The sequence below is a fragment of the Cystoisospora suis genome, assembly GCF_002600585.1.
Source record: "Cystoisospora suis strain Wien I chromosome Unknown contig_644, whole genome shotgun sequence".
Classification (NCBI taxonomy): Eukaryota; Apicomplexa; class Conoidasida; order Eucoccidiorida; family Sarcocystidae; genus Cystoisospora; species Cystoisospora suis.
In genome coordinates this window covers 1-14,642 of record NW_027153445.1, presented here as the reverse complement: position 1 = coordinate 14,642, position 14,642 = coordinate 1, and the positions used below count along the sequence as shown (strand labels likewise).

Sequence of the window (14,642 nt, the reverse complement as noted above, 5' to 3'; positions counted from 1 at the left end):
CAAAAGGGGGTGGAGAAGTGAGTAAAGACTTTGTTTTCTTTCTCAGATCTGAAGACTGTTTACTCCTCTTTCTTGTCGGAGTGCTGTACATTCTTCCTTGGAAAGTTAAAGAGACAGAACTGGAAGAGAAAGACAGCTGTCTACTTGCCTAGAAGTTGTGTATATGCATGTAGACACGGGTGTCTATGTCTCGTGTGCATGTAGTGGCTAAGATGTCACACATCTTCCATATAAAAATCACGGGTGTTCGCCTGTCTGTCTGCGGACTCTAATGATACACACACATCTATGTAGACATACACATACATGTATAGATCAGCATATGCATACATAGATATAGCATACATGGTTTCATTGATACCGCATAGGTGTACGACTGTCGAGATATACATATGTATGAGAGGCGAAGGATGAAGGAGTGAAGGATTGATACGATGTAAACGACTTACATGTAGTCCACGTGAAGAATGCTGATAGGTAGGTTTTTCTATTGGCTGGAGGTCGTCTCGATAGATCTTCTTTTGACAAGCGACGTCCCATCGAAGATCACGAAGATATTCAGCTAAACACACAAGTTCACATACATCACATGCATACATACATCGATCTAGACCTAGCCACATTGACGCATAGATACAGTATATATACATGTATATATAGAGAGAGACTGTCATAGCACATATAGCTTATACTTGATGCGACGAGACTTTCTATCGGTAGACAACAAGAGGCGTTACAGATATATAGAGAACATTTCCTCGAGAAAGCAGAAAGAGAGCGGCGAGAGAAACGGAGAAGAAGAAATACAACACACACATGATGCGTCCAGGACTTGTCTATGTTTATACACTTGAAATATACATGTCTAAACAGACAGATCTCCTCTTTTCTACAGGTTAAGAAGTCCTAAATAACCTATTTGGACTTACTCTCCGTTTGAGGTAGATCTTCTTCTTCTTCTTGTTCTTCTTCTTCTACTCGGCTAGATGAGCTTCCAAAGGCGCTGTAGTCACCGGGTTGAACCTCTTCCCATTCACCTATGGACGGGCCTATCGATGCTTTCTCGATCGCTTTTCTTCTCTTCTCTTCTTCACTTTCTTCTTGTCCTTTTTTCTCCTTCTCTTCTTCTCCTGTCTTGTCATCTTCATTCTCCTCTTCTTCTTCTTCTTGTTGCTCTTGAGCCACAGGACTCTCAAGAGTCTTCATGAATTTCTTTCTCCATTCATCTCTTGTAGCTCGGCTTCCGCCTCGCCAGCCTCTTCTCCCCCCCCCTCCACCGCCTCTTCCTCTCATTCCTCTTGTTTCATTGCTTGATCTTCTCCTATCACCTTCTTCATTTCTTATCTCTCGTAGATCACTCCTATCTTCATTGTACGTTCTTGCGTTATTCTCGCCTTCTCTTGAGCTTCGATTCAGCAGCATCGAGGAAGCTAGCGGTGGTGTATCTATGTAATACCCCACACCTTGGACGCCTGACTGAAAGACATAGCCTTCTCTCTTTCCCAGAAACACAGCTGACGGGAAAAAAGAACAAGAAAGAGAAGAAGAAGAAGAGACAGAAGAAGAAGAAGAAGAGACAGAAGAAGAAGAAGAGAGCGAAGAAGAAGAGGAGGTAGCCAGCAATAGATCGGGGTCTTTCATTTCTTCTTTTTTAACAGATGACAGAGGATGATCATGTTGAGAGAGAAGATCTTTCTCTCTTTCAGTTCCCCTGTTCTCGTTAGCTTCTACTTTCGGAGAGAGTGAAAGACGACCGCCTACACCTAGATTATGAGGCTTCGTCTCTTGTATTGAAGAAGAAGAGGAAGAAGAAGTCGTCAGGCCACATACAGAAGGACGGGTCTTTCTTTCTTCCTCTTCTTCTTTCTTTTCTTCTTTCTTTATTTCATCTGTAGAAACATCTCTCACATTTTTTGCGTCTGCTTCTGAAGGAGTAGAAGAGAGAGAAGACATCGGATTTGACTGGAGAAGAGAAGAATCATTCCTCTCTTCTTCTTCTCTCTTAACAGGAGGTAGAAGAGAAGAGGAAGAAGTCGTACTCGTATTGGAGGAGGAGACAGAACTCTCTTCCTTCTTCACTTCCTCTTCGCTTTTCTTTTCTTTCTTTTTTATCGAAAGAATCCTCAGTTTCGGTTTTCTTTCCTCTAGTTCTCTTCCTTCTCCTTGAGCAGAGGGCTGTGAGACAGAAGAAGAAGAGAAAGAGGGGGAGAAAGAAGAAGAGAGAGAGGAAGAAGAAGAAGGAAGAAGAGAAGAAGGATGAGGTAAAGGAAATCCAGGAGGAGGGACCCATGAAGATTGATGTGTCTGAGAATTATAGAAGTAAGGAAGCTTAGACGCGTCGTCTATCAACATGTGCCACACCCCCCAGCTAGCCTTGACTTCTCTCGACCTCTCTGCTTCACTCCCTCCTCCTCCTCCTCCTCCAAAAGCATTCACACCGAAAGAAGAAGAAGAAGGCTGAGGAAAGGACGAGGAAGAAGAGGAAGAGACAGAGGAGTGAAAAGAAGAAGAAGAGGAAGAAGAAGAATCTCCTCTTCTCATAGCGGCGGCTGCGGCAGCTTCGATTCTGGAGATTTCTTTCTGCTGGAATTCCTCACTGACTAATCTTTCTTTCTCTCGATTCCTCATGTCTTTAAACATTTGTCTCATATTAGCGATATGTCTCTCAGACATCTCATGTCTCTTCACATTCTACACAAGAAGATCCGAACACAGAAACAAAAAGCAAGAAAGAAATCCGAAATACAAGAAAGAATGAAAGAAAGAAAGAAGAGAGTTGAAAGAAAGAAAGAAAGAGAGAGAAATAGGAAAGATCGCGAAAGAGAAAGAGAGAAGGAATGAAGAATCTCTTGAAGAGAGAAAGGAGAAAGAGAAGTAGCTCTCTTCTCTACTTTTAGTGCGAAGATAAACTTTTACTTTCTTCTTCCTCTCCTTGTTTTTCATCTTTCCTTGTTTCACATACTCATAGTAAGAAAACTCCCTCTATCAGATGACATGGTGCATGCGTGCGAGAAGCTAGATAAGGCACAAGTCCTGCTAGCAGGAAAGAGGATCAGAATGACATATATCTAAATACGTGTACAAGATATAGAGAATGATAGAGAATACGAGGTACGAGGCATGGTGGATAGAAAGTGATCTATTAGATGGGTCCATACATCAGAAGAGATCTCCATCTTAAAGGAAGAAAAAGAAAAGAAGGATCCTCTTGAATCTGTATAGCACACATCGACCGCGGATACATACATCTCTTATACATATATATACGTACATATCTCTATGCATATATATGTGTGCACAGTATACAAAGAAGGCAGAGAAGGGAGAAACAAGATGCATGGATCTAGCCCACCAATCCCTCCGCATAGGAAGTATCATTCTTTCTCTTTTCTTCTTCTTCTTTTTCTTTTTCTTTCTGCTTCTTTTTACCTGTCTTTCCTTTCCATGTGTGTAGTAAGGTGTTTTCTTTCTTTTTCTTTTGTGGATGTGCGTGCGTTTCTTCTTTACTTACCATGATGTGGCCGCTCAGCCACGTACGGCAGACCTCGCAGTAATGCCGCTTCTGCGAAACCCAACGCTCCGTCATCTTGGAGAAAAATTAGGAATGAAAAGACCGACCAATCTTTCTTCTTTCTCTTGTCCTTTCTTTCTTTCTTTCTTTTTGCTTACGTCGCTACTACTACTGCTCTTCTTCTTCTCCTCCTCCTCCCTTTGAATTGTCCGACTGAAGATGTTTTCGCGATGTACATAGAAGATGATATCGAAGGAATGAAGAAAAGAAAGAAACAGAAATGGAGAAAGAGCAACTCGTTGGGAGGTCAATCTTCATTCCAAAAGAAGCGAGAAGACACGATGGGCGAGGTGTATATACACTTGAGACCGTCAGCTGGTGGAGATGATCCACGAGGAATCAAGAAAAAAGAAATTTCTCTTCGCCATCTTTCTCGAAGCAACTTGAGCTACCTTTCCCGATAGAGATAGAAGGAAAGAAGAAGTAATGAAAACAAGATGAAAAAAAGATCTCTCGAGTAATGACAAAAGGAAAACAAACCAAGAAAAAAAGAAAGAGGGAAAGGACAGAAAGATGGATGAATAAGACAGAAGGAAGAGGGAAAAAAGAGAAAGAAAGGAAACACTTCTTCTCGGAAGGAAATGGAACGACGGGAAGGAAAACTGAAATGCAACTTAGAAGAAGAAAGTAAAGAACGAGAGAGGACCCGAAAACTCTAAACAGATAGACCGGAGAACTGCAAACAAGAAATGAGCTCGCTTGGTGTACATACACCTGAACCAACTCAAGAGGTGTACGTACACCTAAGCGAAAGCAAGTGGATTCGTTGGAAATCTGAATACTTGTTGAACTCCCTGAAAGAAAGAAAGACAGAAACCTGCTCTTCTCTGTCGTGATTGAAAACGCAAGAGAAAAGAGGGATTTCATGAGGAGGTGAATTGCGTGGGAGCACTCTATTCAAAAAAGAGAGGGAAAGAGAAGCTAAACAAACTAAAAGAGAGGAGGAAACAGAGAAAGAAGACGCATGAAGAAGAAGACTCCACGGAAAGAACGGAGTAAAGAAGAAGGAAGATAAAGAAACAGAGAGAGAAATCAATAGAATAGAAAAGACAAGAACGTGTAAGGAGAGATAGTTGAAGAAGAAGATTATTCAAGAGGAACAAAGAAGCCTACTGAGCTGGCATAAGACTTTCATCGGAAGTATTGATCTTACTCTCTCCTCCCTAGGAGAAAAGTAAAGAAGAGAACAGCTAAACAAAAGATAGAGCATAAGAGTCTTTCTTTCTTTCTGACCAGCTGGAATTGAACAGAAAGAAACCCAGGTGTATATACAGGTAGATAGAAGAGAACCTAAAGTCCATCCTTCCTGAGACAACTCCCTTGAAGAAAACTTCGCGGCAGGAAGGAAAACGATAGAACAGGAGACTTCGAGAACGAGCAGGAAAAGAAGGAAATTCACGAAATATGAGTGCGGTGTAGATACACCGAAGCAGAGAAAAAAAGGAGAATTGAATGCATGCAGCACGGCAGTCGTTTTCCCGTCATATTCTCTCCAACAGCATTCTTCATTCACCAACACATGAGAGAAAAATCTTTCTTCTCCAAAAGATCTTTCTCTATCTTTCTGAGAAGCAGATACACAGGTCGGCCTGTAGAGTTAAGTAGTCTTTCAACTTTCTTTCTCTTTTTCTTTTCTTTTTTCGTTTCCTTCTTTCTTTCTTTCTCTTTTTGCGAAAACTGTCTTTTCTCTCCTTCCCACAACTGAAAATTGGGCTGAACAGTTCGGCCAAGTTTTTTTCTTTCTTTCTTTCTTTCTCGAGATTCCTCTCTTTTCTTTGTTTCTCTCTCTCCCTTTCTAACTTAGCGTGTTACTGGAGTGTGAAGTGCCTTTCTTCGGTATTCCTGAGCTGGAGGAGGAGAAGAATTTCGTAGAAATCTTTGGAAATGGATTTGACAAGAGACAGGGGATTCCTCTCTTCTTCGGTTTTCCACACACTCATTTCTATTTTTTTCTTTCTTTTCTCCAAGTTCTCCTCCACGGTCCTACTTCTTCATCTTCACTCTAGAGAATATTTCTCTCAAGCTTTTTACCCTCTCGTCAACGGATCTTCTTTCTCCCTTTCTCTCTATCTACACACCTTCTCCTCTTCTTCTTTCTCTTTCTTTTCTTCTTCTTGTTCTCTGTCGTTCTCTTCTTCGTGATCTTTGTTCTCCTTTCTGGAAAGAAGAAAGTTTCTCATCGAGTTAGGAAGGGACAGAAAGAAAAGAAAGAGAGAAGGAAAGATGGCGAAAGGTTTAAGAGCCAAATGTAAGAGGCGATATAGGGCGGTGAAGAGACAGCATGTTCAGCAGACAGTTGAGAAGTCTCGTCTCCAGGAGATTCACTCCAAACTGCAGTTGCTTCAACAAGGAGATGATCTAACTCATCTTGGTATTCGCCCTCCTAATGCCTTTCTCCATCCAGGTAAACGAGACGGATAGACAGAAAGAAGGAAAGAAAGCAAAGATTCGCGGGTCAGACAGCATGCTGTCTATCTAGCCCTTGATAGACAGAGACAGGATATCTACAAGTTGTGGATGAAGGTCATAGACACATGCTCTTCTTTTCTCTCGCTTCTATTCTCAATTGTCCTTGTAGAGACAAGATCTATCTTTCTTCTCTCTCTCTCCCTTGCGGTGAGACGTCCATGTATCTCTCGGATGCTTCTATCCCGGGCTGTGGGAGCTACACCTACACCTCCTACTGCTACAACGCCTACGTCTTTTTTCTGCTGTCTTTTCTTCTTCTTCTTCCTGTCACACTGGGGTTCTGAGCCTTATTCTTCTTCTTCTTCTTTTGCGTGTAATTTGTGTATACTGCTTTAGCCTCTCGTGTGGAGAATGCAGAAACGATGAACAGATGAAGGAAAAGAAAACTACGAAGAAAGTCAAGACTAAATTTCTTCTTTCCTCGTATCTATCTTCGCGGGTATTTCTTCTCACGTGTGACGGACTGCACTTGCTTCTGTCTACACACTCGGAAAAGGAGTCGGTCGATTGACTTCAGTCCTTGCATGTCGCCAAGCACCGTGAATGGAGGTGTATGTATAGACATGTATGTATATGCATGCATAGGCGTGTGGTGTATATACACCAAGGGCAGAGGGTATGGCCGAGATGAGTGTATAGAGAATTTTGCGCTTGAAGAGAAAAAGAAATCCTCTTTTTCTTCTTTCTCCTCTATGACAGACGTCAAAGCTTTTCTTCCATGAGAGAAGAAGTTCATGTATTTAGCCATTCACTTCTGTCATACTTCCCCCTCTCTCATCGCCCTGGTGTACATACACTACTACATCTATACCTATGTACCCCTAGACATGTATATATATATAGAGAGAGAGAGAGAGAGAAATATCGTCTTTTCTCCTTCCTTCCTTGTTGGTGTGAAGTCGACTCTTAACCTAGCAACATTGACCTACGGCTCATTCGCTCATTTCTTCTTCTTTTTCTCTTCTTCTTCTTGTTCTTCTTCTGTGCTTCTTTAGATTCACCGGATGCTGTCTTTCCTCAGAAACTCCCTGGCCCGCCTCCTCTTGACTTCCGATGTGAAAAGTTAGGATTGCTTGCAGGTACCCACAAAAGAAGGCTACTCAAAAAGACTCTGCATGCATGCATGCATTCATTTCTCTTAGAAGAATCTGGGGAACAGATAATGTTGATGTGGGTTTGTTTGTATCGCCACGAGAGAAAAGATAGAGAGTTGGTGCTCTGGGGTGTACATACACCTCATTCTATAGTAGAGAGAGGGGAGGGAAGAAACTTGTGACGAGTGACGTAATGTTCCTCATGTCGTGAACTTCTTCCTCGACCCAAGTCTTCCTTTTCATTTGAACTCCTTCTTTACACTTTCCTACTCCTCATTCTTCTTCTGCAGCGTAGAAGAGTGTCTATTTTCTCCTGTCTATCCACCTCGCAGACGTCTCCCCGAGGATCTATCTTTCTCTAATCTATGTACCTGTCCCTCCTTAATCTATTTGTATTTTAGCATGCGTAAGTGAAGAGACAAAAACGGTACTTCATGAACTTCATAGATTCTTCGTGGTCAGTCATATCAAAAGACATTCCCTATGTCTCAATAAATGGAGTGTATCTACATCTGCATATATATATATATATCTAGTGTAGATATCTATGTTTATACATGTATACATATACATCTATAGATATTTATATATACATATTTATATATGTATAGATGTATATAGCTCTCTACATATTCGGATGAAGATCATTCAAAGAGAGAATTACGATTTGCACGTTCGGTTACGCTTTTTGGTCTTTCTTTTTCTTTATCTTCATTTTCTTTATCTTCTTTTTCTTCATTCCTCCTTCCCCTTCGTTTCTCCTTAGGTTTAGCTAGTACCCACAACCGACGTAAATATACACGGGAAGAAGAAGAGAATTTTATGGAGCAATACAGCCAGCTACCAGGCAAGACAGAAGATGCGCGGACATACGAACTTCGAAAGAAATTGATCGAAAAGAAGAAGAGAAGTCAGAAAGAAGGAGAAGACTCGACAATGCTTGAAGAAGAAGAAGAGGAAGGAGAAGAAGAAAATGAAGATCTTGAGAATACACCCGAAAGTCACATGATCGAGTGTACAGACACCTCAGGAAATCTCGATATCGAAGGGGGAGCAGAAAGACTAGGTTCTTCATCGATGTTTATGACACCTGAAATGAGAGAGATGATGGATAGAAGAAGGAAAGAAGAATCTGCGAAACTCCCTGTTAAAGTAAATCTCTTGAAAAAGAAGAAGATCGATGGAGAGACTACCAGAATGCGCAAGAAGACGGGTAAAGGAAAGAGAAAGAAATGAAAAGATCAAGAACGACGAGTCGATCTCCTTCCTTACAAAGGGTGTTCATGTTTCTTCGTCTCTCTATAGTGAGAGAAAGAAAGAAAGAGAAAGAAAGAAATTATCTCGGCAAGGCGTGCATGCATGATGACGATGAGGGAGTTTGCTGGTGGTGTGGATCACTAAGGAGAAATCTTTCTTTCTTTCTTTCTTTCTTCAGGTTTAAGCGACTTGGCATATAAAGAAGAAAGACTGCCCTATCCTTACGTGTCTTACACGTGTACATCTACACATGAATATATCTACCTGTATGTATATACATACATATCTCTCTAGATATACACCTACATATATACATATGTATATATCTGTATGTATTTCTATAGAGAGAGACGCTTATCTCGGCTCTATGGAGGTTGATGTACATGCGTGGTATGTAGGGGAAGTCGCCCAGTGTAGATACAGACACGTACTTCTCTTTCTTTTCCATTCTCTCCTTTTTCTTCTGAAGTTTCTCGATGATACTTTCATCCTTCTTTTCTTTCTGTGAAAGAGAAGAAAGAACCGTCACGAAGACAGACTTGAATGGCTCAAACATCTCGTAGAAATCCATCTTGAAAGCTGCGTATCTAGCCGGAAAGAAAGAAGGCTCTTCATTCTTTCCGGTGTATATGAAGAAAAGAGGAAGTTCGTGCAAGTAGAATGCTTGTAAGAGAGAAAGAGATGCAAGAGAGGATATATGGGAAGACATGAGACAGAAGAAAGAGAGACGGAAGAACCCGAAGTTCTCGTATACATGAAGAAGGTAAAAAGAGAAGGTAGACACTAGGGAATCTCTACGGATGTCTACATAGCTAGGTAACTAGATAGTTTACTACTAGTTACAATGGAGGAGCTGTCGAATCTTTTCATTCGATCCAAATCCTTCCTTCTTCTTTCATCGATCATCTTTCAGTCGCTTCTCCGACTTCTCTGACGGCATTTTCTTCACGACATCCCATCGTTCATACATCCAGAGGCGTTTCCATCCCTATATGCCGTACGAATAAGACGAACACGTTTCTACACATATCATCTATTGCCACATATAGATCCCTAAATATGTAGGGAGAACTACCATCCCTCTATGTATACTGTCTAGAGTTTCGCTAATATAGATACATATCTCTATCTCTATAGAAGAGAGGTATTCTTTTGTGCTGTGGAAGAGACAGAGAGAGTGAGAAACGTCGCTTGTTTAATAGAGACTTCATGAAAAGTGTAAAGAAACGACACTCTTTGTCACGAAGAGAGTGGAAAAGAAGAAGAGAAACAAAGGTGAGACATTCACGATGAAGAGTGAGAAAGAGAGGGAGAGAGATAGATAAAGACGTAAGAAGTAGAAGACGGCATAGAAGAGCTCTACGGGAGAAATTGATATGTGCCTAGATTAATGAGAGTTCTCTAAACACTTGAAAAGAGTGAAGTCTTCTCTTTCGAGGAGGTAGAAAGATTAATGACTGATACAGAGATCGACGAGAGATAGGAAGATTAAAGATAGATAGAATGGAGATAAAGAGAAGATTGAAGATAGCGAGTCTTGGAATACATAAATAGATGAAAGACAACAGAGAGAGTAAAGATAGACAGATTAAAGAGAGATAATGATAGATCAAAGGTAAGTAGATGGGGAAAGGACAGACGCAGATAGATAGAGACAAAGCGTTTGATCTTGAAGAGAAAGAGATCTGAGTGTGCGCCGTTACGTGAAAAGAAATATCTGTCTCTATGCAAAGAATTATTTCTTCCGTTTTCTTTACTTTTCTCATGTTTGATGTGCATGCATTCATTCGCTCGCCAGGTGTACATACAACGGACATCTTGTCATATGGCTCTAAATCTCTTCTACGTCTACATAAACAGGTATGGGGAGTAGGTGACTCCAAGCCTACTTACTTCCTTACTTCACGTGAAGCTATTCATTTGTCTATCTCTCTCTCTGTATATACAGAGAGAAAAGGAGACATTAGCTTACGACCAGCAATAGAAGAGCCGCGTCGAACGGTGTTACGCTTCAAAATGATGAATGTGAATGGAGATAAAAGAAGTTGTAGAGCAATCCTTTCAAAGATCTTTTATCTAGTAAAGAAGCGTCTCGACAAGGCATGCAGATACACCTCACGGTGCCGTCTCCAACTCAACTATGTATGTATGTGGAATACTATACAAATATATCTATGCATGCACGTAGGCTGAGATATTCCATTCAGGGGGGACTCTATGTAGCTATATATGCATGTACGTATATAGCTCTAGATATATACGCATGTATAGGTATGTATGTGAGTGTATGTACACCCGAAGACACGATCTTTTTTATCCTCAGTCTGTTTTCTTTCTGAAGCCATCGAAGAAGAATGTGTTCTTTCTCTTCAGAGCCTGTCTCTCTACTTCTTCCTTTCATCTGTCTTCAATTGTTTGTTCAAGCTGTTCATTTCTGTTTAAAAGAAGAGAAGAGGCAAATCTATCATTCCGTCCGTCCCTTCAAACCCCATACACTTCTTCGTTTCCGCCTTCTTCTTTTTCGTCTCGAATGTTTGGTCGATCTGTCTATCTATCTCTCTACCTCCCTCTCTCTTTGTCTGCCTTATGTTTATCTGGGAAGGACAGAAGAGAGACAGTCCGTTCTTTCCAAGTGCATGGAAGTATCATGAGAAGTAATCTCCTCCGGGGTTGCATAGAATAGAGAAAGACGTTGTAGAGAAGATGTATGAGCGAGAAGGGACAGATGAGAAAAAAGAAGAAATCCACCCTGCGTCAAGAAAGAGCTTCGCTCATCTCTTTCAAGGAATAGCTCTCATGAGTACCGATCCAACATGCGCTCTATTATGCTACGGTAGGAAGAGTCGGAGGAGGTGTACATACACCTGAATGGAGAGTTCGTTGTAAGGAGCTCTTTCCCTCCTATAGTTGTGAGATTCATCATGAGCCTTCTAGAGATAAACTTCACTTGGATTGTCTTTAGAGTGAATGAAGACGAGAAAAAAGAAGATTCAAGGAGGAGAAAATCTTCTCTTTTACGAGACATCTGTTTCTCTCTCCCTCTCTCTTCTCTTTTCATTTCCATCGGAATTGCCTTTCTTCAGACACTGCGGTTTCTCTTTTCCGAAGAAATCCTGGAGAGAAGTAGATCTGTGCAGAGAAGAGAAAGAGAGAGGGAGAAAGGCTGAAGAAGAAAAGAAGAGTCGAATGACACGAAAAGAACAAACGAGGAAGGAGAAAGAAAGAAAAGAAGACGAGAAGAAGAGGAAGAGCAAGAGAAGAAGAAGAGAAAGAGAAGAAGAGGAAGAAAAGAAGAAGAGAAAGGGAAGGCGAGAAAAGTCTCTTTGAAGGAGGGCAATAATACGTCGAGTCGGGAATGTTGTGTTTGCATGCACGAAGTCGTCTTCTCGAGAAGAAGAAATGGGAATTGATCTTTCTCTCTCTCTTCTTCTTCAGTCGACTTCATTTTCTTCTTCCTCTTCGTTGCTTTTCTCTCTCTCCTTTCTTCTTTACGCATCTCTCTCACATCATCTCCTCCTCCATCTTCAGTTCATTCGTTTCTCTGTTTCTTCTTCTTCTTCTTCTTTCGGTATTTCTTTCTTTCTTCATGAGAAAGTCATCTTTCCCTTGGTCTTCCTAGATCTCCCGCTCCCGTCGTGGATTCTCCGCCTTCTTCGTCCGACTCTATTCCTCTCTTTTTCTTCCTTTTTAGTGTCTTTCTCTCACCTATCTTTCTCCATTCTCCTGTAGGGGACTCTCTTTCTCTTCACGTCTTTCCTTTCTTTCCCGCTTTGTATCGTTACTTCGTTCTTCTTTCTTTGTCGACTATTCTCGTCAGAAGACTCATCGACATCCCCCTTATCCGCCTGAAGGTGTTCTTGTCTTCTTCTCTTATCGGAGCTTCCTTCCTTCTTTCTTTTTCTCTCCTCTCCATCTCTAGTGGAACAAGACCTGTTTTCGTCACTCTTCTTCTTCTTTTCTTCTTTTTCTTCTTCCGCTTTTCATTCTTCACCCTCGTAGACACTTTCATTCATTCCATCCATTCAGCTTCTTCTCCTCCTCCTCCGTTTTCTCTTTCTTTCTTTTCTTTCATCGCTTTTCTTTCCTTTCATGAGGATTTCTTTCCAGTTATGGGAGTACGAAGAATAAACTGTCTTTCTCTCTCTCTTCTTTCAGCCGTCTCTCTTCCCAGCGAAAGTTTCTTTCTTTAGTCTATCTATCTCTGCCTGTCTGTTTCTTCTCTTTCTCTCTTTCTTCCGTCATTCCTCAGATCTTAAATGGAGTAGACTTCTTTGACATATCTGGTGGAAAGAAGAAAGAAGAGAAAGGAGAAAGAAAACAAGATCGGCTGCATTTTCGTGCTCTCGTCATAGAAAGAGACTTCAGTTTAGACGGGGGAGGACCTCTTCTTTCGATCCACTCCAGTCTTGCATTGTACATACACCTCGTGCACGAGACAGTCACATCTCTCTAAAGCTCCCTTCTTTCTTTTCTTTTCCTTTTCTTCACTTCATATGACGACTATGTAGGGTCTTTCTCATCGTTACTTATCTTCGTGATGTATCAAAGCATTCTCTTTTTCATCTCTCTCGTCTTTATTTTTCTCTTGTGAACCCTTTTCTTCTTGCTCTCCTTCTTCTTCTTCTTCCTCTTCTTCTTCTCTTTCCTTAGCTATCCATTATCTCCCTCTCTTTCCTCCGAGAGACCACTGCGCCCTCTTCTTTCCTTATCCTTTCTCTCCTTCCTCCATTCTTTCTTTAACTTTCTTTCCTTTCTTTCTCCAACTTCCTCCATCTTTCTCTCTTTCTTTCTCACTCTTTCTCTCTCTCTTTCTCTCTTTCTTTCTTTTACGATGTCGGCGTCTTTACTAGAGCAGTTACGTTCTTCTCATGAGGAGCTCGAGAGACTTGAGAAGGCGGCCTCTCAGGTCCTTCTCATCCAAGAGCAGCGATGTAGCTCACACCCCACCTCCAGCTCTTCTTCTTCTTCTCAAGCAGGGGGGGGTGTGTTGAGAGGAGAGAAGAGAAGGAGAGAACATCTACGACTAGATTTGGCTACTGCAGATCTCCTGGGGCGCATGCAAGAGCATGCATTGAATTGCTTGAAGATCTACGAAGATAGCGATTCGCTAAGAAAAGACGATGTCGCTTTCCTAGGAGGGAAAAGAGGCGGAGGTGCGGGGAATGATGTATGGGTCAATTTCTACGAGAGAATTAGGCAGATTCGGGAGTTTCATAGAAAGAGAAATCTCGTTGCCGCCTCTTCAGAAGGAGTGATAATGGGGGGAGGAGGAGGAGGAGGTGGAGGCGTCGATCGATTTAATCCTAATCCTCTTCATCTACCTGATATTAGAGATGCACAAACCATTGTCGATGAGGTCTTAAAGGTAAACTTCTTTTTCTCTCTCTTTTTCTCTTTCTTTCTTTCTTTCTTTCACTCTTCATCTTCTTCTTGAACCCTCGCTATTCTTCAGTGGTATCACTGTACGGGGATATATAGTCATATATACATCGATGGATAGATAGATAGATCAAAGAGAGATCAAAGTTAGATAGGTCATTGGTAGGTCCCACGTGTATCTATGGATAGATATAAGAGAGGTGTAGAGAAGTTATGGCGATTCATAAATCCGTTTTACCTATGTACATTGTAGAGAAGAAGAAGAAATGCTGACTGAAGGTCGCTTGCTCCTCATTCTTTCTTTCTTTTTCTTTCTCATTTGACTTGTCATAATGGTAGAAGACGAACGACTCTTACCTGCTGCTGCTCTTCTTCTTCTTGTTGCTTCTGGCTTCTTATGGACTTCTGCCTGAAGCTTCTCCAATTATGCTATTCTCTTCTATCCCTGCATGCATGCATTCACTTTCTCTCGAGCTGTGTATGGGAGATGAACCTCCGCTTAGATTTGCAAGGCGGGGTGAAAGGACGAATGAGGGATAAGATCTCCATTCTTTTTCTTTTTTCTTCTCTTTCGTTCTTCTTGCTGGTGCTTCGGCCCTTTTCTTTCTCCTTTTCTTTCTCATGGTTGACGTATAGAAAGATATGCTGGTGGCTGTACATACGGTAAAGTGTATGTTTACGTATGCATGAGTATGTTTATATATTTATATATCTATATCTATATACTAAGGCTTTGGTATGTAGAGAGGTTTTGTTTGTATTACTGGTCTCCATGGTGTACATACACCTCGACATTGCTGTAGATTCTATCTCGCAGAGTCAACTGCATGCCTTGATGAGGATTTCAATCTACTTTCTTTCTCTTTCTTTCT

At 41.3% G+C, this 14,642-nt stretch overlaps 2 protein-coding genes across 2 annotated transcripts in view; one reads left to right on the top strand and one right to left on the bottom strand.

Moving 5' to 3' along the window:
- CSUI_001600 (u1 zinc finger protein) overlaps positions 1-5,022 on the bottom strand; it is a 5,510-nt gene extending 488 nt beyond the window's left edge. Inside the window, exons 1-3 of the mRNA XM_068061805.1 lie at positions 3,512-5,022; positions 930-2,691; positions 450-562 (exon numbers count right to left, since the gene is read on the bottom strand). Coding sequence (XP_067926220.1) covers positions 450-562; positions 930-2,691; positions 3,512-3,586 — 1,950 coding nt within the window. The 5' untranslated portion in view covers positions 3,587-5,022. The remainder of the gene's footprint in view (positions 1-449; positions 563-929; positions 2,692-3,511) is intronic.
- Positions 5,023-5,099: 77 nt separating this feature from the next.
- Positions 5,100-8,540, top strand: CSUI_001599 (uncharacterized protein). Its single transcript, XM_068061804.1, has 3 exons — positions 5,100-5,975; positions 7,036-7,119; positions 7,901-8,540. Exons 1-3 carry the CDS (start codon positions 5,795-5,797, stop codon positions 8,368-8,370), a joined length of 735 nt encoding a protein of 244 aa, XP_067926219.1. The 5' UTR covers positions 5,100-5,794; the 3' UTR covers positions 8,371-8,540.
- Positions 8,541-14,642: the final 6,102 nt, after the last annotated feature.